This window comes from Psilocybe cubensis, chromosome 10 (assembly GCF_017499595.1).
Source record: "Psilocybe cubensis strain MGC-MH-2018 chromosome 10, whole genome shotgun sequence".
In the NCBI taxonomy this organism is placed as follows: Eukaryota; Fungi; Basidiomycota; class Agaricomycetes; order Agaricales; family Agrocybaceae; genus Psilocybe; species Psilocybe cubensis.
Window position 1 is genome coordinate 660,899 of NC_063008.1, and position 19,281 is coordinate 680,179.

Consider the following 19,281-nt stretch of genomic DNA (forward strand, 5'->3'; position numbering starts at 1 on the left):
ACGGCAAAACCTACACGAATATCGTGACCATGCTCTTAGAATCAGCTGCTATCTATGGGGTCGTCTCGTTTATTTTCCTCGTTTTGTATATTAAAGGAAATACAGCTGCTCTTCTGTTCATACCGTTGCTAACCCAAGTACAGGTAAGCATTGTTACAATATTACCGGATTACAGAGAACTAAATATGTGTTCTAGTGTATTTCTCCTGTGCTTATAATTTTGCGAGTTACCCGAGGGAGAGCTTGGTCCGCCAAAACGATAACGAAACTTCAATTAAATAACAACGCCAGAATGAACATGGTCAATATCAACTCAAACACCTCAGTTGAACGAACGGACGACGTTTCCCTCAGCACACTCCAGGCGAGTCCTAATAAGTCGCATTTTAACTCTACAACGAGCAACATCATGTTCAGCGACAAAGTTTGATTGCTGCTTTTGTTCGTAAATTTTGGCGAAAGAACACACTCTTACATTGGCCCAAATATCGGCTTTTTCTTTTCTTCTCGAGCTAGCACAAGTTATTTATGTAAGCTATGAATAAATTATGCATTGGACAGTATCACGAGCTCTATTGAGGATACCAGAGGAATTGCCAAATTGCGTTTAAGGATCTTGGAGTTCAAATTCCTATTCGAATTCTCCGAATTGCTATATAGAAATGGAAATGACCACTACATGAGGAAACCGTAGCAATATATTTCCCCAAATTTTGTTTCGAGCAGAAGAGCCAAGTCGTCTTAACTGTGCAACAAAGCGGGAGATTTTGTTTGCTTGTGTCATTAGGAACTTCTGCAATTATTGACTATGTAGTCGCAGAAAGATGCCTCGATTGAATTGATGCAGAATGGCTGCTGCCAACGTGTAGCTGTGTTGGATCACGATCAACGCTACAGATTAGCAGACCAGAAGGTGAATAAATCTGACTGGTTGGTGATCCAGGAAAACACAGCTAGGTTGTTTGGATAGATGCATGAATGAGTGGAAACAATCAGTAAATTCAGGTCAGCGGGCGAGAGATTCACGGCGTTGACAGAAGTTGAAGTGAAGTGAGATAATTCAAATTGCGATTCGAAATGGCCAGTAACATTGGCCTTTTGGTTACGATTGCGTCAGGTAAGTCCAGAGTGTCGATACATGTCCAAAACCGAGGGAATATAGCAATAGACGCGCATATTGTAATCGCTCATTGAACTGGGCCATTCCTCGGGGTGAAAATGTGACACCGGTTAAGATGCAATGCAACCAAGTTTTATCAAAGACTCGCAGGAGGTAATGGGAAGAAGGATTAGATCTTCCCAGAAATGCGGTCTTCAATGAGCCGCGCAACATAGACACCGTCGACAGGGATATAGTTCCCTTGAAAACCGTTAGGGTAGTCCACATTTGGCTTATTAGGATACGTTCGGTATCTGTCAAAAAAAACACAAAACAATAGTATCAATACATGTTAGCAAGCGGTTCAGTATAAGCGGGAACACCCTAAGCCCAACCATACTCCAGGTATCAACCCACATACCTATCCTTCCACACTGCGAAATGTCTCATCCCGAGAGCGCGTGCGGTCCAGTAGTAGTCGTGTGCAAAGCCTCCCGGGTAGAAAATTTCGATGACGCTCGAATAGCGCGTTGGGCGCATGAACACAAGGTGTGTGAGGCCATTTCCGTGCACACCCAACATGATCTGCAAATAAACCGTTACTTTTGGTAACAATAGAGTTAAATTTGCTGACGTACCGTGGTGCGAGCGGCTGCACGAACCTGCTCGTCCTTTGACATGTACTCTGCGATGAGTTCGTCGAACTCCCATTCCAGCGGCACCGTTGTGCCCTCATTTCCACTCACACCAGCGAGGAATTCAGCACGTTCCTTATTTTTCCTCTCCACAAGCTCCCGGATTGCCTTCACCAAGCCATCATGGTCTTCCTGGATCAGCTTGCGATTCCGTGCGGATTGGCGGCTAATGTAGCTGATGACAATTTTATCAGGTAAGGGAAGCATCTTCTGGTGCTTGGAATCGACATTCACGATGTCATTTGGGTGCATAAACGTGTCCATACCCCTCACCTCTGCCTCTCGTGTCATGAAAGGCATTACGCCTCCCTCCTTCACCGGTGCCAAAGCCAACTGCTCTATCCCCTCCTCCGCGCCAGCAAACCGCCACACCGCCTCGCGCAGCGGCGCCCACCACCCGCCAACGTGCAACCCTCGCAATCTCACCTTTCTTCGCATATATTCCCATGCCTCCGCCGCCGTCCTTTGTGTCTGTGAGCCACACACCGTCCCGCGATGCGCTGCACTTCTATCGACCAAAAGCACGGTCGGGAAGTGCCACGCGCGCTCCCCTTCTTCCAATTTAAATGCCGTCGCCGCTATCCGGTCGTTCCAATCTTCAACATGTTCGACAATGAGCGAGGGCAGTGCCGCGCGCAGGAAGTATGCATTGAATCCTGGGCTGTCACGCCAGCCGTCTGCGTTGCTGTGTGCGAAGATTGCACGGTGCATGGGTGGTACAGGTGGGTGGGTGGTGGAAAAGTGCACACTGGTGGATGGGGAGGGATCGTCGAGCTCATTTGGAGTGATAGGCGGAGAGAATGCGCCATGCCAGAAGGCCTGTGCGCCAAAGAAAAGCTCGGCGACGAAGTGGTAGTAATGTCGCAGGAATTGTTTGGGGTCATTGAAGAGAAGCTGATGGGGAGAACGTTAGTGTCGGGATCAGGCGGTGGGGCAGATAATTCGACATGTGGGGCCATACTTATCACGCACCGTGTTGCCTTCAACAGTCCATACCCGATTCAACACCCGTCCCTTCGCATTTGTCGTCGACACCCATCGATCCTTGGCTTCTTCAGGCGATATAATTTGTATGTTGTCGTCTGTCGGCTCTCGCATCGCAATATTTTCTGGTGTATTCTCCGCTTCCAGCCCGGTGCTTGTCATCATCCTAATCTCCGGGAATTTTTCCCGAGCGTTATCATCTGCAACAATGTATAGCGTCCCATTTGACATGTACAGGTTTCGAAACAGCGTCCATCCAGGTGCGTGCGCGAGGAGCTCGGTGGAGGGGAGGCCGTCGAATGGGAGGAGTGGCCGCGAAGCTGTGGGCGTGGAGGTAGGTGACGCTGTAAGCACCACCGTCTCCGTTTTCGTCCGAAATTTTGTGCGAAATCGGTGGGCAACACCAGCCCTGTGGTTGGTGGTGATATGGTTGGGTTGATCCTTAAAGTAAGTGGTCGATGGGAGACCGATGCATGCTGACCAGAGGTGTATCGACAACGCACCGATTAGCAATAGGATTGCATCGCGGCGGGTGAACGCGCCGCTGCGAAAAAGCATCCTCTGACTGGGAATGAAGGTATCGTCAGTAGGAGGGTAGGGGGATCTGAGAGTGTGCACGAGGCATTGCAGGTGGGTTTATATTTTTTATCGGAGGAAAGGCTTGCGCTGCGCGACACAACAGTATCAAATGGTTACCCCAAGGAGAGCCGCGGCTGGGGTAACGCGGACATGACGCATCACCTCGAAGAGCTGACGGGGTAACAATGTGCGATGGTTGACAAGTACAGCCGCATTCGGCGTCTAATTATAATGCAATTGCGTCTGTAAATGCGAAGATGAGGTGAAGGAGATGAGGACGGCGTCAAAATGCTAGGGAAAAGGGCAACCGAAGAGTCCTTGGCATCAAAAATTCGTAATTTGCATGGCGTAAAAAGGTTTGCCGTTGAATCTCTTCCTGACCAACTGGACTTTTTATACTCTCGACCTAGCCTGGATGAACCTGAAAGCAAGCCAGTGACTTTGTCATAGAGAGGCGCTATCAATGTTCCTACAGATCAGTTTTTGCGGGATCCTGAAAACACCTGAGCGTTTCTGGCAGCACAGAAATTTTGATGAATATCTGTTCTTGTGCCGATATTGGCTTTGACCGCCCTTCTAGCGGGAACATGAACTCTGAAGTCTGTCGATTTCTGATCGGAACTCCAAGGCTGGTCATTTGTTTGATTTCTGTTGTGATATGCCACTGAAAATTTTGTCATGCTAACTGTGCGTATTACTCTGTACGAATTTGAAAACGAACCTGAGCTACATGTTCCAAGAGAAAAAAGGCGCCCAAAGCGCTTTTGACACGATTTCCCATTAAAAATGTGAACGTTAAGGAACACCTTCATACTCACCGGTTTGCGGCCACCGTGACTCTGAAGCTGAAGAACTTGAAGCAGAGGCAAGTTGGGAACGACGAAATTTAGGCACGTTGGTTTGTAGGATCGGATACAGAAGTTGAACCAGGGTAAGAGAATGACCACACCATTGAAAGCAAGATGTTCAACTCAAAATTTCAGTATTCACTGCGATCTATCTCGCTGGTAGACAATCAACGGGTGGGCCGTGAGAAATTGATGGGCCTGCTGCAAAGCGAGGGACGGCACCGCCAAGCCTCCGTTTAAACCTTGAGATGAACCCCGCGCGTTCTTGAAGATTAATTATTTACTATCTTCTCAACTAATACGAACATACACCAAACCAAGGAGAAAAAAGTCTCGCGCGTGAATATTTCTAGTGTTTTTGTGCCTACCATTGACTGATACTCAGTTTTCAATTATAGTGTCCCGAAACCCTGCGAAGCAATAAATATTCTGAATTAACAACTTGAACATATCGACATAGTGCAGCGTCAGCGGCATATTGTCAGGGAAATGGATAGCGAGTTCAATTTCATCAGATGCTCTGTCGAGAGCTTCATGAACACCTACCTGCCTTTCGTCCCAAATGACAAGGAAACGCAATATTTTGTCCAGCAACTTTTACAGGGCACTTTAACGGAGGCTGGTAATGATTGTCATTCCAGCGACGTGACTACACGGCCGGTATTGTCTGTATTAACGGGAAACGAGACAACTTTCGCTCTTCGAGATTACCCACTCCAGAGAAAGCGGGGGCGGCAGTCTAACAGCAAAATCACCGTCTTTCGGGGATGGGAGAAGATTGCACAGACCATTGGAAATATAGAATATCCTGGGGAACGAAAACGCAACAAATTCAGCTACGTAAACATGCCGAACAAGAGGATAGCGTCATCCAGCAGCGGCTACAACAACAAAATCGATGCCGCATTTATTGCAGCCTGCGATACGGACAAGCCGCTTCAGACGACCGACATAGCTGTTGTAGTCGGGCACAAAGTTGCTGCGTCGCACAATCGGCAAGTGAGTTCCATTCCATAGTTCAGCTAACGTCCATTCTTTCGCGCGTATCTTCTGACGTTTACTCATTTTAGAACGCTTTACATGCCATATCTGCCAATGTTCAGATCATGAACGAGGACGTACGTCGTATGTTCACTTTCGGGGTGCGCTTTCTGTACATTTTGTTGTTGACCGAGCTAACATCCACGATATGCCACACAGATAACAGCCGAAAGGCATAATGTCACGCTGTGGTATCATGATCGTTCACATTCAGCCGCGTCATATCCCTTTAACTTATCTACGGTCTGTAGCTTTCCCTATTCTTAGAATATTCTTCTGACAAAATCCACATAGAATCCTAAACTATTCATTCAAATCCTCATTGCATTTTCGTTTGCAACGGAAGAAGAGCTTGGCTACGATTCAATGGTAAAGCTTGAACCAGACCGAAACTACACATTCAAGATTCCAAGTTTACGGGGCAGCGACAAGTTTCGGCTCTTTCGCACCATGGAGGGCCTGTCGCTCTATCATTCGAACGTCATCACTGGTCGAATGACGCGTGTTTACAAAGTCGTTGAAGTCAGGGAAAACGGCGAAGCATTTGGAGATCCGCTCGTCTTGAAAGACGTGTGGCTCGACAGCTCTGCAAAGACGGAAAAAGAGATACAGAACGCCATTTTTACCGATATCAAACAATTTCGGGACTGCCCAGACGAACGGCCAGAATTACAAGGCTTCAAAGAAGCTCACAAAAATATTGTTGGCGATGACAGCTATAAGCAGTACTTTCTTCAGATTGTCCTGGACTACAGCGGACAGAAAACCAAAATACGAGTAGAAAGAGGAACTGAAGTCAGAGATTTTTTCGACGCGGAGGAAGACCTCGTACCAAATGCTCCGGTGACTGGTACCAAATCACAAGAATCGCAGTCTCAGAACGATCAGACGTTTGTAAACACACACCGAAATGCTTCCCAATCACCAGCTATTCCAACTATTCCACACGAACAGAAGAGGCAATATCGCATCATTTTCAAAGAGGTTTGTAGACCTTCTGGAAGTCTCAAAACCCTCGGAGAAGTTGTCAATGTGCTATCGCAAACCCTCATCCGTGAGCAATTTGCTTTACCCACCTTTAAATTTAAAGCCTTACGTGTTCTATCTAGCGCTCCAACTTTTGTTTTGCGCGGGATGGGTCCATAGAGACATAAGTTCTAAAAATATACTTGCTTTCAAGAAAGATTCAGAAAGCCAGGGGCCGTGGCTCGCAAAACTCTCTGACCTTGAATATGCCACAAAATTCCCTGTGCCAAAAGGTTCAGCATGTGCTTCAAATACGAAGACGGTATTTATGTTCTTTGATTTCAAAAAATTGTCTTTTGACCATTGCCTACAGGGGACAGCGTACTTTATGCCTCTGGAAATTATGCTGTCATCTTACTTGTTTTCTCCCAGCCACGACAATACAATGTCAGCGCAGAAAGAATTCGCAGTTGCAAGACAACTTTCTGTCAAAGAGAGACTTGCTGAATTGACACTACAGCTACAGAACCCTACAACTACTCCACCGCAGAAGGGAGTCGCTCACAATTTTCAACACGATTTAGAATCAATGTGGTGGATGCTTCTCTGGAACATATGCTGCCGCCTTGACCCAACGCAATCAACGAAGTCCCTTCAGGACTTTGGCAAGGCCATTTTCATCAACGATATAAAGCCGACTGATGCCAGAATTCACTGCATCACCGCACCATTCGGAAAAACTGTCACACCCAAGGCACCAAAGTCAATTCTCTCTGTCGTTACGTCTCTTTCCCTATTGAGTGGCGAACTTTACCAAAACTACGTTGATCGTGGTCGGAATGGCGCATATAATGATGTTGGCTCGTATGCTCAGATTCACAGCATCTTCTTCGAGACATTTAAAGCGCTCGACGAAGAGGTCACTGAAGCTTCGGAAGCCCAAGCTTCTGGCAGAAACGATGGTGGAGATCAGCATTGGTCCACGATACCTTTGCTGGTGAAGGCTTATAGCAATACCGTGGCACAAGGATCTGCGGTGGGCGAACCAGAGCGTAAGCGTCCTCGATCCAACGAAGACCATGTCGATGCGAGGGAGGTCGAGAGCGAAGGTAGGACCAAAGCTAAGCAACCTAGAAAGAAGTGAGAGAGAGATAGATAGTAGCTTTAGTATTGTGACTTGCTTGGATATATTTCATGTAACAACAAATTCTTCATGTCATATCTCATTAGTTTGAACATTGTAGTTTTATTCGTGATCCGGTATGCAATAAATATTAAAGTGAGTGGAGTGCAGGTAATTATACAGTAGTACATGTACAAAGATATTGCTACGTCACAAAATTAGCAGATATATATATCATAAAATGTTCAAAAGCAAGTCAGCCCACTGATACAACGCGTTGCAATTCGACTCCAGCCAGCCTCATTGACATGGTCCCGACACTCCAGATCACAGGTCCAAGTCAGGGAGTTCATCCGGCAGATCAATGCCCATGGCGTCGACAATAAACTCCCTTAGTGCCTCCTCCATCTCCTCCTTTGTCATCTTTTTCTTCTTGTTGTCGTCCTGCGGCAGCGCAGCACGACGCAGCCGAGCGTGCATCCGAGCGGGAAGTGTGCGCAGCCAGAACCCGACCAATGCCTTCCAAATGGCGAAGTCCATGCTGAACATGCTGAGCTGGAAACGTGTGTGGTTGTACCACTCCCGCGTGCGCTCGGAGAATGTGAGGTGAGTGTTTCGAGTGGGCTCCTTCGAAGCCCAGTAGCCTGTAATTTTGACGCCGTTGACGGGACTGCCGAATGACGCGTTGTTCCCTACAAAAGGAAAAGAAACATGATGAGCACACCAAAGCCAACCAAAATTGAAGACATAAAGTAAAGAGAGATCAGATAAGTGGTAGGGTGTATGTACCTTGCATTATCCGCATATTTCTGTTCAGAAACAGAATGACTTTGGGCATCCGATCCGTGTCCGCCAAAAATTCCTTCAGCCTCTGCTTCATCTTCAGACTGAGCTCGTACTCTGACATCCGTTCTCTCTTTTTCTCGTTATCTCTATCCTCGTTTTCTCCGTCTTTTCTCGTTTTCTCTGCCCCTGAATCAGTCTTCTTGACCTCTCTCCCCTTCCTCAAAATCGTCGGCCGCATCATCACAAAGCTCGCCACCAAATCAGGTAACGGGCCGAACCCCCATCGCTCCGCAACACTCTTCACTCCACTAAAATCACCCACCAGCATCGCCCGCCACAGCTCCGCCCACTCCCTCTTGAATTCTTCAGGAAGCTGCACACACAGCCCATGATCGAGCAGAACGACTTGCGGCTGGGTGCGGTTTGTAGGAGAGGGGCGTATGAGGATGTTACCCGGGTGGGGATCGCAGTGCACCTGTCCAAACTTGAACATCTGGGCGGAGAACAGCTCAGTGAGGGTTTCGATGAGAGATTTGACGCCGCCTTTGAGGGGGTGCGCTGGGTAGTGGAACGACGATACTGTCGAGGGGGTTAAAAAATCGGAGCTTTCGACTGCTGTGATATGGGTGTGTGTGGTCCCCTCCGGTACATGCTGTGCTTTCTTCGGCAGAGCTTCGCCCATGAGGCGATATACACCTTCCCTATCTGATAGACGCACCCCGTCAATCCACTCAGCCACCATGACCTTCTTTGTCGTGTATTCTTCGTAGATTTTAGGGATGTATACTTTATCCCGCAGGAGCGGTTCTTTTGCGATATAATCAGCTGTCTGCTGCGCGTTTCGTGCTTCATTTACAAAGTCCAGTTCTTGCCTTAGATGGTCTGCAATAAAATCTACAACATCGTGAAATGAAATAGGCACATTAACACAAGTAATATCAAGATATAAACGTAGAATACTCACCAACGACGAAATATACGGGCAGATCAAACGCCCAATGCTCAAACATCCACATAACAGAGCGGAACGCAGCAATGTCCCACTCCATTTGCTTTGCCACGTCAGGCTTCTGTACCTTTACTGCAACCCACTTTCCCTCGTCTACTACACGTCCACTCTCGTCGCGCGTGGGCCAGAGTTTCGCCTTGTGCACTTGCGCGATGCTTGCGCTGGCCACAGCCTTTTCTTCAAATACCTCAAATACACCGTTGGGCCCGCTCGGAGGCTGCCCCAACTCATTTACAAATACACGGTGGATGGTTGAGTAGGGAACCTGCGGTGCGTCGTCGAACAGGCTGGCGAACTGCTTCTGGATCGGCTCTGGGAGCGCCGCTGCGTTCGCAGCTATCGCTTGCCTTCCACTGACCTCAGAAAAGCGAAACAGTGTGGAGATGCTAAGGCACGCACCCAAATTTGATGTACAACCCTCCGTTGGTCGAAAGCAGGTCGAACACCCGCTGCCCGACGCGTTCGTGCAACTCCGGTATCTGCTCGCTCTTGCCCGGCGTGAAATTGGACTTGTAATCCCAGGTAATCAAGGCACTCTATTGGAAACAAAGAAGCATTGTAGAGCGTGTGTGAGGATGATTAGTAAATACCCACTGTTGTAAATGTCCTCAGTGTCCGCGTTAAAGAAGACGCGTTATAGACCCTGTCCACCGTGTATATCGTCGCTGCTCCCGCTGCAAAATACCCCATCCTCCGAGTATATTTCCATAGCCACGACGGTGTCTGATGATGTTCTGGGGTCAACTTGGGTGGAGATACACCTGCCGATGGGTGAGATTTAGATATATGTGTAAAGGAAAGTTGTCTTTTAGATAGCAGCGCGATGGAGTCCAGACGTAATTGACGCTGTGTTGTCCAGGCCAGATTTCCTATACGAAGCATGATCCTGGTCGTCATCGTCCACTGAACTTTCTGAAAACAGAGGTGAGGGGTAGACAGCTGCCCGTAGTAGAGAGATATATGGTTTGGACATGATGGATATTGGTGGTGGGATGTCGGCAATGGTTGCGTTCACTTTGCGGCTCGATTCAGACGAGTCAGGCCGGCGATACGCGGCATTTCAGGCCCTCAACGCAACGTGATCTCATTAGGTCATCAACATGGTCTGGAACATTGCCAGCCGGATTGCCCAGGCATTTTGCCTCACACATTCTCGCATAACGACTCACATGAAACAGCGAACGTCCTTGCAACACTCTTCCTCCAACTGCCTCCAACTCTACACTTCTCCTTTGGATACTCAATTTTAGTGTATGATGGGGTCGTCGAAAACCATTTTTCATAAGGTTTGCCTTGCAGTGACACTCAATTCGTTGTAGAATGATCTTTAGAGTGATTCAGGTATTCGGGAAACTCGTGCAATGGGCAAATGAAACTTCTGCGATTTTATAAAGGACTTTGAATAAGAGGTATGTGTATTCTGCAAGATAGCAAATCAAGCATTAATCATAATTGTTTTACTTCTATGATGACGAATATATTAGAACACCGTACTACGAGTTGCCAACGCTAGCAATCAAGTTATGAGCAAGCACAGTGCGGGTGCACTCACATACTCGCAATAAACACTCGCTGCTGAGGATAAGTGCTTTTTTGTGACCAAGCCGCCATGATCACCGTTGGGGCAGGGCAAATTTCTGTCGGCCAGTGAGAACATATTACTGCAGCCTTCTTGCGAAATCCGGAAGTCGGATATCTGACTTAGAACGGTATTTACTTCGTTCCTTGAGGTACTAATTCTCCCAACGAAGCCGATGACAGTAATGAGTATCGATTTCCTTTTGAAGTACCAACCTCAAAAGATAAAACAGTACGCTTTCAGTACTGTTTGGTTTGAAGACAGTATTCTTAAAATACGGAGATATAGATATCAAGATATATTTGTAATGCTGTTGTATTCTGGGGTAACGCGGATTGGCATGATCACCTCTGTAAATCGCCCTATTCCCCGTTTGAGTGTATACATTTCAACATAGTACTTAGGTAGTATGTAGACCAGCAGTTTAAACATTCTCCTGCCATACGGCTGGTTAAATATTTTCGAGCACATAGGATAGGACAGTCGCTGCCGTCGGCCTTAAAATTTAATTTTCCACACGATCCGCGCTGTTGTTTGTGGATGCAGTATCCGGACTCCTCTTCCACACTGTTTTTTGAAGGCTGCTCTCACCAATTATTCACCAAATCTCTTAAACATACAAGGCTGATACTGCGTCATAGACCGGTTGAAGCTCTGAACGGAACTGCCCGGGTGACGTCCCAAAAATCCTCTCAGGGAAATTCACATTTGGTTTGACACCGTGGTAGTATGGTGTACATCTGAGGTCAGTTTTAAAGACGTCAGTGCAAGGCCGACGTTCGACACGGTGGTGAGAACGACAGTTTATGATTCCGTACGTAATTCTATAATTGCGAACTTTGACTGCCATTTCTAAATCACGCCTCCTGCGTCTCGGCACTGGCCATGGTTTGTTCCTTCGTTAGTAACTTGATTCCACACGTAAAAATTCTGATGTCTGCACCCGAATTTCTGATTGTTTCTTTGTCTTTCCACCTCGGGCAGTACGTGTACAACTTAAGTGAGGCTATGTTTCCAGTTGAAATGTCCCTCAAAACCTACTTCTGGAGAATTCAGCATTTCGGGATCACCAATTACACGTATTTCCAGTAGGCCCTCCAAAAATCAATTCTGAGAAGATAATATGAACGCCCAAGTTTTGTCACTATAATTAGTCGGTACAGAAATAAAACAACGGAAACGGAGCAGAGTGAACAAAATAATCCATCATACTCATCGTTCGTCTACATGCTCCACACGCGGGAGAGAGACAGAATGCCTGCATTTATCAATGTCGCTGCAGAAAAGGGGCATTATTGATACATAGTCGCTTCTATCAAATTGCTTACACTTTCTCGAGCTCATGGCAAAGTTAGCTTCCCATTCAAACGCTTGACTTCTTGTTCGAAGTCGAAGCCTTCGAGTCGGTTTCAATCCGTCTTCCGTTGTCTCCGATTTCGCGGGTATAACATGTTCAAATGCCGGGTAATCGAATGTGCCTTGACGGCTTCTCATTGAATAAACCCCTGATTTCTCACAAGGTTCCTAAAGTTGTCTGAGTCCCACGATGCTCGCCCAAGTAATGGAACCCCTCAATCCCAACTCTCCGTTATCTTGCAGGTTTGCTGAGATCGCTGGGACGTAGTAAGCGACCTCTACGGTTCCCTCAGTTTCCACGCTTCATTATAGTGGGTGCTTGTCGATGGGTAATCTCAGAGCACGGCGGAGGGGACTTTGGCGGTAGGCAGCTGTAGATGATTCCGTACCTTTCTGGGGTCTGACGAAACGAGGACAACTCCTTACGTGTTGTCAGCTTCTGTTACCTATTTGTTTTTACTCAAGTCTGCAATAGCCGTATTCTGCCCTATTCTGCCGCGTCTGCCATTCGAGCGGGTTCCCAGGGTGTTGGGCTTGGCATAACTGTATTACCGACATTTCGCCTCTGGTCATTTCGTCTTTCTTCCAACTTGCTTCGAACACAGAACAAAACACCTAATTCATAAGTTAAAATGCGCTGATGAGTTCTGTAACATACAGAAATTATGTTACTTCTGTATGTTACATGTAGATATTATTCCTAATCTCGGATATCTTTTTCTCAGCAGGTCCCATGGTAAAACATTATCTTCAAGTTAATGTCCTATACTGGAATGACGCGGTCCTTGTTCCGAACTGCTGCATGAGACTTTCGATCGGTTAAAGTCTTTCAGATGGCAAGGCGTTTACCGGAGTGTTGCTACATCTAACACGATCAGTTTCCTATGACAGAAATACACGCCCTAGGGGGTTAAAACGGCGAAATCTTGTTATCATTTTAACCTGAAGCTGCAGGTTCAAGTCGTTTGCCATCCCTATGCACATGGCGTATAGCTAGCCGACCGACATTGAGAAAAGAACGATGATTTACCAAGTCCTTGGATGTACTGCACGTTGTTCATATTGTCTGACTTGGGGTCCTAATCAAATGGTTGATAAGTTGACAGTTTGAACAGCCTGAGTTTCTAATTACATCATAAACTGGCATTCCATCATAAATCTCTATCACTTTGTTTTAACTATGGAACTTTGTCTGTCATAGGAACCCTTTCGACGGCCAATAGGCATGGTAGACGGCCCAGAAATTGACATTGACGCGCTTTGATAAGGTTAGGTAGCGACATTGTACGATTTTGGCAAGGGATTAAGCCGTGATGGGTTTGTAGGTTAGAATTGGGATGGCGAGAGAACAGCCAATCAGAACTTCAATATTGCAAAGGTCCCGGGACCACATATGTCAGCATTTTACTTCTAACTGGATGCGTGTCTGATCATTTAATCCGGTAATATATACGAGCACATTTTGCAGTCACAGAGTACATGCATCGTTAACCTTTATGATAGGTATATCTTTTTACCTAGTTTCTCTGACCAAATCTAGACTATATTAACTTGCTGAGGGTAATCCAGAATTTTCTCGAATGAGAATGCCACACTTACCTTTGGAACATTGTTAATACAATAGATAAATGACATGATCATCTGTCTTATGGCTACCTCGACAACCGTATGTCATAGGAATACCGGGCTTTCCGGTGTGGGGGGAGCGCGCGGTATATTGCTGTAAGTTAGTAGTTGCGTGACACACCTACAAAATTTGGACGTAAATAATCAACTTAGAGCAGAGAAGAGCGAGAATATAAAATTTTCTTGAGAGCAGGTCGTGAATCCTACCAGGTCAATGCATAATTACACGATAACCAAGTTGGCAACGAATGCAAAACGAATGCAGAGGTTCACCTTTATCTCGAAGTCTGATCAGTTGGCCATATAACAGAAACACGGTACAAACGGAGAGCAATCTAAGAATACTTATGCTGTGCAATTTCTCTTTAATACTATTTTTCCAAGGGTTAGTCAAGTATTTTATTGCCAAACCTTGGTCACTATCAGTAACCCCTAACCGGCAACTCATTTTGGAAGGCGACATCACTGAGCACGTGATGTCGGAAAAAACAGCATCAGCACTGTGACACGACCCTCTTGTCACTGTTCGAAACAACACAAGCAGATGCACCCCAGTCAGATTTTGTTGAAGTCCGGGCGTTCAGCCTGGAAAGGTGAGTACATCTGGTGCACCATAATGGTCAACACGCTTATACATGCAAACTTTTAGGACCTTATTTTGTTCCATTCCATGACCTGCGAGAAGCTCTGACGAACCACATTCCAATCAAGACGCAGGCGCGTAATTGCACCATTCTACCTAACTTTGTTGGGTGAGTACTGGCCAATGGTCATATATATGCATTAATTGACGCGCTACATTCAAGTGTACGGTTTCTGGTTCATAATGGGAGAGACTACGAACCAGTATTGGTTACCCAGGACATGGTTGGTCACAAGCTTGGAGAGTTTTCCTTTACGAAGAAGAGATTTACATTTAGGTATGTCATTATGCCACTCCTCTTTGACATTCTCATAACTTGTTTCACCAGAGCAACCAAAAAGTAGCGCAAATGCATATTATACATCGTTAATCGGAACATCGCAGTTGAGATTCATTGGTCAAGGATAATGGTTTTCAAGGTTTCGTGCGCGATCCATTCTTATGTGCATGGCTTCTTGATGCTTGTTTTTTTGCCTCGCTTCCTGATGAGACAAGGGCAAATCCTCGGCGGTCAACATGTCTATGGCAATAAGAAGCTTCATCATATGTCCTCTCCAGTATACGATCGAAATGAAAACCAGAGGTGGATCCGAAGAAAATGCGTGCATTCCACCAATGTTTAAATCCACTGCAGCAGCCCCGAATACCACTTTCAGAGTTTTGCTCCCCCGGTTCATTTTCCAGCCATCCTTTGCTTGGATTTCTAGATTGATGTTTCTCTTCCCTCTTATGCCTGCCGCTGCTCAGTATATGCCCACCCTAGCTTATGGCCATCAGCTTGGCCAAAAGGCACACAAACAAGTCTCTGCTGCGGAACTATCGTTTATTCTCACAATTTCAATGGATTAGTGGAGAGCGCTCATGGTGAAGGGGGCGTTGCTATGTCAGCTATGGACGCGCAGCAGACGGTGTGAGAGAACGTTCGCTTACCTCCCAGTTAAATGCAATAGTATCTGCAAATCGCCCACAGAACTTTGACCCTCACTTTGCTAGCTTTTGTTGCACGGTACTGTGTCGAATAACCTGAGAGGATGTGATCGACGGTGCAATCTCCCGCATACTGATTGTTATTCGACCGCACACCATGGATGTCAAAGCATTGGCCAGCGTTGCAGAGCAGAAACGAATCTATCAGAGCTTGAAACAACCTGCGGTGACTCTGGGATCCATTTTTTATGCGGGCTCTATCACCGACCTCCTTGATCTTTTGTTCATATATCCTCTAGCGCCTACAAGAATCGCTGTGCACAATCTCGATATGTTACGCTGGAGGGGAAGTAGTCTGACTGGCGACTAATATTCATTCATTTGACCTGTCTCATAACACGCATCATGTCCTGGTCATTACAACCCGCTGCTCCTCTCACCGCCTGTCTGTTTACACGTACGTGCAGCAACTATCACAAATATCTGTCTATCAATTGTTACTATTACTCGGAAGTTGGGCTTTATATCTGATCGGATCTCATTTTTTCTATTGGGCATTTGCTATCAGACCTTCCTCAAATATTTGGATAAATAACGCTTTTGGGAGATTTTGAGGGTTTTCATTTACACATTTTGTGACTTTAGCCGTCAACAATTCAGTGATGCTCTGTCGGCAGAATATGGTATGTATCAACCTTTAATTTGACACTCGGCAGTTTATTTATAACTTTCAGTAACCACGCTTGTTTTCCTCGGGTCGATGATTCCATGCGAAACCCGTGACGGTCATTCCCGCTACCGGTTTCCCGAACATGGTCGTGGAAACCATACCTCGAGATGTGGCTATCCTCGACCAAATCCTCAGAATGTCTCCATCATCGCCTCCAGATGTCCCCAAACTTGGGTATACGGTCACCTCCCACCCCCATTAGCTGGCTTGCCGCCTTTCCATTCCATGGTCAAATTTTTTCCTGGGAAAACGGACTGGTGGTATGGGAAAGGTGTCTCTGCCGGTCCTCGACGTCCGTTCCGGGCAGTTCGAAAGTCATGTCAATGACGCGTTTCAAGTGGACTTGTTTACCAGGACAGCCAGCTACTCCTGAGACAGCGAGCGCGGCGGGTTGTGACTCTCAGAGGAGTATCGGCATGTGAGCGACTACTGCAACGGGCTGTCCATCTGCTGCCATCTAGTCCCGAAACCGTGGAAAGTACCTCAGGCTGTGGAAATGCAGATCACGGCCAACATTTCTGCATTACACACAGATTTTCAAGAGGTCTGGTAACTTTACAATTCCTTTGCATACCATCGCACGCTCACACCGGCCCAAATCTTTGGACCTACCTTCTGCAGTGGAGATATTTACGGAACATTTTACCATCTCGTCCATTCGCATTTGGAAAGCGACGCTCTCATGAAATCAAAATGACTTGTCCCTGGCTGGCACAATCCAGTATAAAAGACATTTGCTTTGTGCCTTCAAATCTTCAGGATACTCAAGTACTCCCCTCTTCACTCAGACAGCTCAACAGCTTTTACAGTCGATTTCTCAATGGCTTTCGCTCGTCTTCCCGCTATTGTTGCTATTGCTCTCGCAGCTGCTCAATCTGCGTACGCTGCCGCTGCTGCAAGACCAGTAACTTGCCCATCTGGCCACACTACTGCAAACGCCGCCTGCTGTGGTATGTAGATATACCCACTCACATACGAATAGTTTTACTCACTTGTGTATAAGCTCTCTTCCCCGTTGTTGACCTCCTCCAGGACCAACTCTTCGACGGCGCCGAGTGCGGTGAAGAGGCTCACTCCGCCCTTCGTCTGTCCTTCCACGACGCTATTGGTTTCTCCATCCACGGTGAGCTCCAAAATTGTTCGATTTGCATTTTCAACATCTGACATCAAAGGACGTATCAGGTGGAAAGGGAGGAGGCGCTGACGGTTCTATTCTCGCGTTCAACAAGACCGAAACCGCCTTCCACGCAAACGGAGGGTAAGAATCATCTCCTCCGCGTACCATTCGTACACACTTGACTGACAACGACTACTCATAATATCAGTATCGATGATATCACTGACGGTCAATTCCCCATCTGGCAGCAGACCTCTTTGAGCGCTGGTGACTTGTAAGTGTTGCTCTATATCTGGCCCAAGTTAGGGGGTAAGCGCGCACAAGCTTACATACTTCTCTTCATTTAGCGTCCACCTCGCTGCCGCTGTCGGTACCGCCAACTGCCCTGGTGCTCCTCGCCTAAAGTTCATGTTCGGCCGCCCAGCCCCCAAGGCCCCTGCCCCCGATCTCACCATCCCTGAGCCTACCGACAGCGTCACGAGCATCTTGGCTCGCTTTGCCGATGCCGGCTTCTCCCCCAAGGAGGCCATCGCCCTCCTCGCATCCCACACTGTCGCTGCAGCCGTATGTCCACCTTTTTTGTGCTTCCTTTGCGGCTAATCTGACCGCGATGACTATCTAGGATGTTGTCGATGTCACCATCCCCGGAACCCCCTTCGACTCGTGAGTTTCATTTGATATATTTCAAGTAACTCCTGTTTAATGTTTTTTGCAGCACCCCGTTCACTTTCGACTCGCAAGTCTTCCTTGAGGTTCTGCTCAAGGGCAAAGCCTTCCCCGGTAACGGCTCGCAACCCGGTGAAGTCCTTTCCCCCTTGGCCGGAGAGATGCGTCTCCAGAGTGACTTCGTCCTCTCTCAAGACCCCAGGACCGCCTGCTTCTGGCAAGAGATGATCGGTGAGCTTCTACCGGCTTCGATCATAGACGGAGGACAGAGTAGCTGATGTATCAATTTTTGTGATCTACAGACAACCAGGACTTCATGATGTCGCAGTTCAAGGATGCCATGGCTAAGCTCCAGGTTCTCGGCCAGGACACCCGCAAGCTCGTCGACTGCTCTGATGTATGCGCCCTCTTTTTCTTCTTTCAGGCGGGAATGTGTCTCATTTCTTTTTGCTTCTTCTTACAGGTCGTCCCCGTTCCCAAGCCCTTCACTCAGAAGATCAAGTTCCCCGCCTCCTTCTCCAAGAAGGACGTCCAGATCGCCTGCCACGCTCTTCCCTTCCCCAACATTGCCACTGTTGCCGGACCCGCCCCCACCATCCCCCCTGTGTAAGTTCTTTCCTATCATTCTCTGATATAAAGCACAAGTTCTCATCAACCTTTTCACCTTTTCTTAGCCCCGGCTCTTAAATATGAAGCCTCTAAGACGGCTTATTTATTAGCACTTAAATAGAATTTGTCTGAATTTTTCACTTCTTTTGTTGTATTTGCCAAAATATAGCTGTTGGTAACTCTTCAGCAAATAATACATATATATGGTTTTGGTACACATTGTGTGATATTCTCTTCTGAGGTTATCTTCGACTATAAGTTCCAGCAAGTATCTGATCAGTAGATTCATATATCGCAATCAAATACAGCAACGCAAAGGTATCGCTGACTCGGGGGTGCCAAATTGTTTGGTAGTTGGTATAATGTTGTTCATAACATAAATTACACGGACATTCGTCATTTGTTCTGTATGACTGTTGAACGGAACGGTTGGCTACAGACACATGGGTCAAATAGACTTAAGGTTTTCAATTTCCCATCCGTTCTCATCGCGTGCATCACAGAAGACATAGGTTAAATCATCTGTACATCCGAGCTTTGACATGCATGTCCGCATGGGTGTCATTCACACAGGTATATGTTTACAACCTTTATTAGACCTCCATTGCCGTATTCGACGGCGAGTTTCAGGGATTTCGATTGTAGAGCTATGCCTTGGTTACGAGTCCTATACGGAGTATAGACTCGTTCTTTTTCCCAGGCCTTTCTCAGGTGGCCAATGTCAGGTATGCGTTTCCGCGGGAATTTATTTCCCAAAATGAATGTTCTGCTTATGTATTCTGATCTTTTGTTCATTCGCTTATTGCCGAAATTTTTTCGCGAGCTGCTCGTTTATGCCGCACCGTGAGACTGTTTCCCCTTTTCTCTCTCTCTTCCTCATCCTCTATGTTAGTTGCCG

The 19,281-nt window shown here is 46.8% G+C and overlaps 5 protein-coding genes across 5 annotated transcripts; 3 read left to right on the forward strand and 2 right to left on the reverse strand.

Annotated features, from left to right (window-relative positions):
- Positions 1–1,289: 1,289 nt before the first annotated feature.
- On the reverse strand, positions 1,290–3,336 carry JR316_0010526 (uncharacterized protein; the record flags this gene model as incomplete). Its single annotated transcript, XM_047896193.1, has 4 exons — positions 1,290–1,413; positions 1,521–1,684; positions 1,738–2,688; positions 2,767–3,336. The coding sequence occupies 4 exons, from the start codon at positions 3,334–3,336 to the stop codon at positions 1,290–1,292; spliced, it is 1,809 nt and encodes a 602-aa protein (XP_047744238.1).
- Positions 3,337–5,051: 1,715 nt separating this feature from the next.
- Positions 5,052–7,356, forward strand: JR316_0010527 (uncharacterized protein; the record flags this gene model as incomplete). Its single annotated transcript, XM_047896194.1, has 5 exons — positions 5,052–5,204; positions 5,276–5,323; positions 5,541–6,300; positions 6,431–6,534; positions 6,586–7,356. The coding sequence occupies 5 exons, from the start codon at positions 5,052–5,054 to the stop codon at positions 7,354–7,356; spliced, it is 1,836 nt and encodes a 611-aa protein (XP_047744239.1).
- Positions 7,357–7,662: 306 nt separating this feature from the next.
- On the reverse strand, positions 7,663–10,103 carry JR316_0010528 (ABC1 family protein C10F6.14c; the record flags this gene model as incomplete). The annotated part of the gene is made up of 6 exons (XM_047896195.1): positions 7,663–8,027; positions 8,125–9,015; positions 9,086–9,477; positions 9,530–9,666; positions 9,725–9,891; positions 10,040–10,103. 6 exons carry the CDS (start codon positions 10,101–10,103, stop codon positions 7,663–7,665), a joined length of 2,016 nt encoding a protein of 671 aa, XP_047744240.1.
- A 4,132-nt stretch (positions 10,104–14,235) lies between these two features.
- JR316_0010529 (37S ribosomal protein S19, mitochondrial) lies at positions 14,236–14,611 on the forward strand (the record flags this gene model as incomplete). Its single annotated transcript, XM_047896196.1, has 3 exons — positions 14,236–14,284; positions 14,341–14,443; positions 14,498–14,611. Coding segments are annotated over 3 exons (266 nt in total), but the record flags the coding sequence as incomplete, so codon positions are not given.
- A 2,200-nt stretch (positions 14,612–16,811) lies between these two features.
- Positions 16,812–18,384, forward strand: JR316_0010530 (Versatile peroxidase VPL1; the record flags this gene model as incomplete). The annotated part of the gene is made up of 9 exons (XM_047896197.1): positions 16,812–16,941; positions 16,995–17,114; positions 17,174–17,249; positions 17,317–17,382; positions 17,456–17,672; positions 17,731–17,771; positions 17,824–18,005; positions 18,077–18,171; positions 18,238–18,384. 9 exons carry the CDS (start codon positions 16,812–16,814, stop codon positions 18,382–18,384), a joined length of 1,074 nt encoding a protein of 357 aa, XP_047744242.1.
- Between the last annotated feature and the right edge of the window lie 897 nt (positions 18,385–19,281).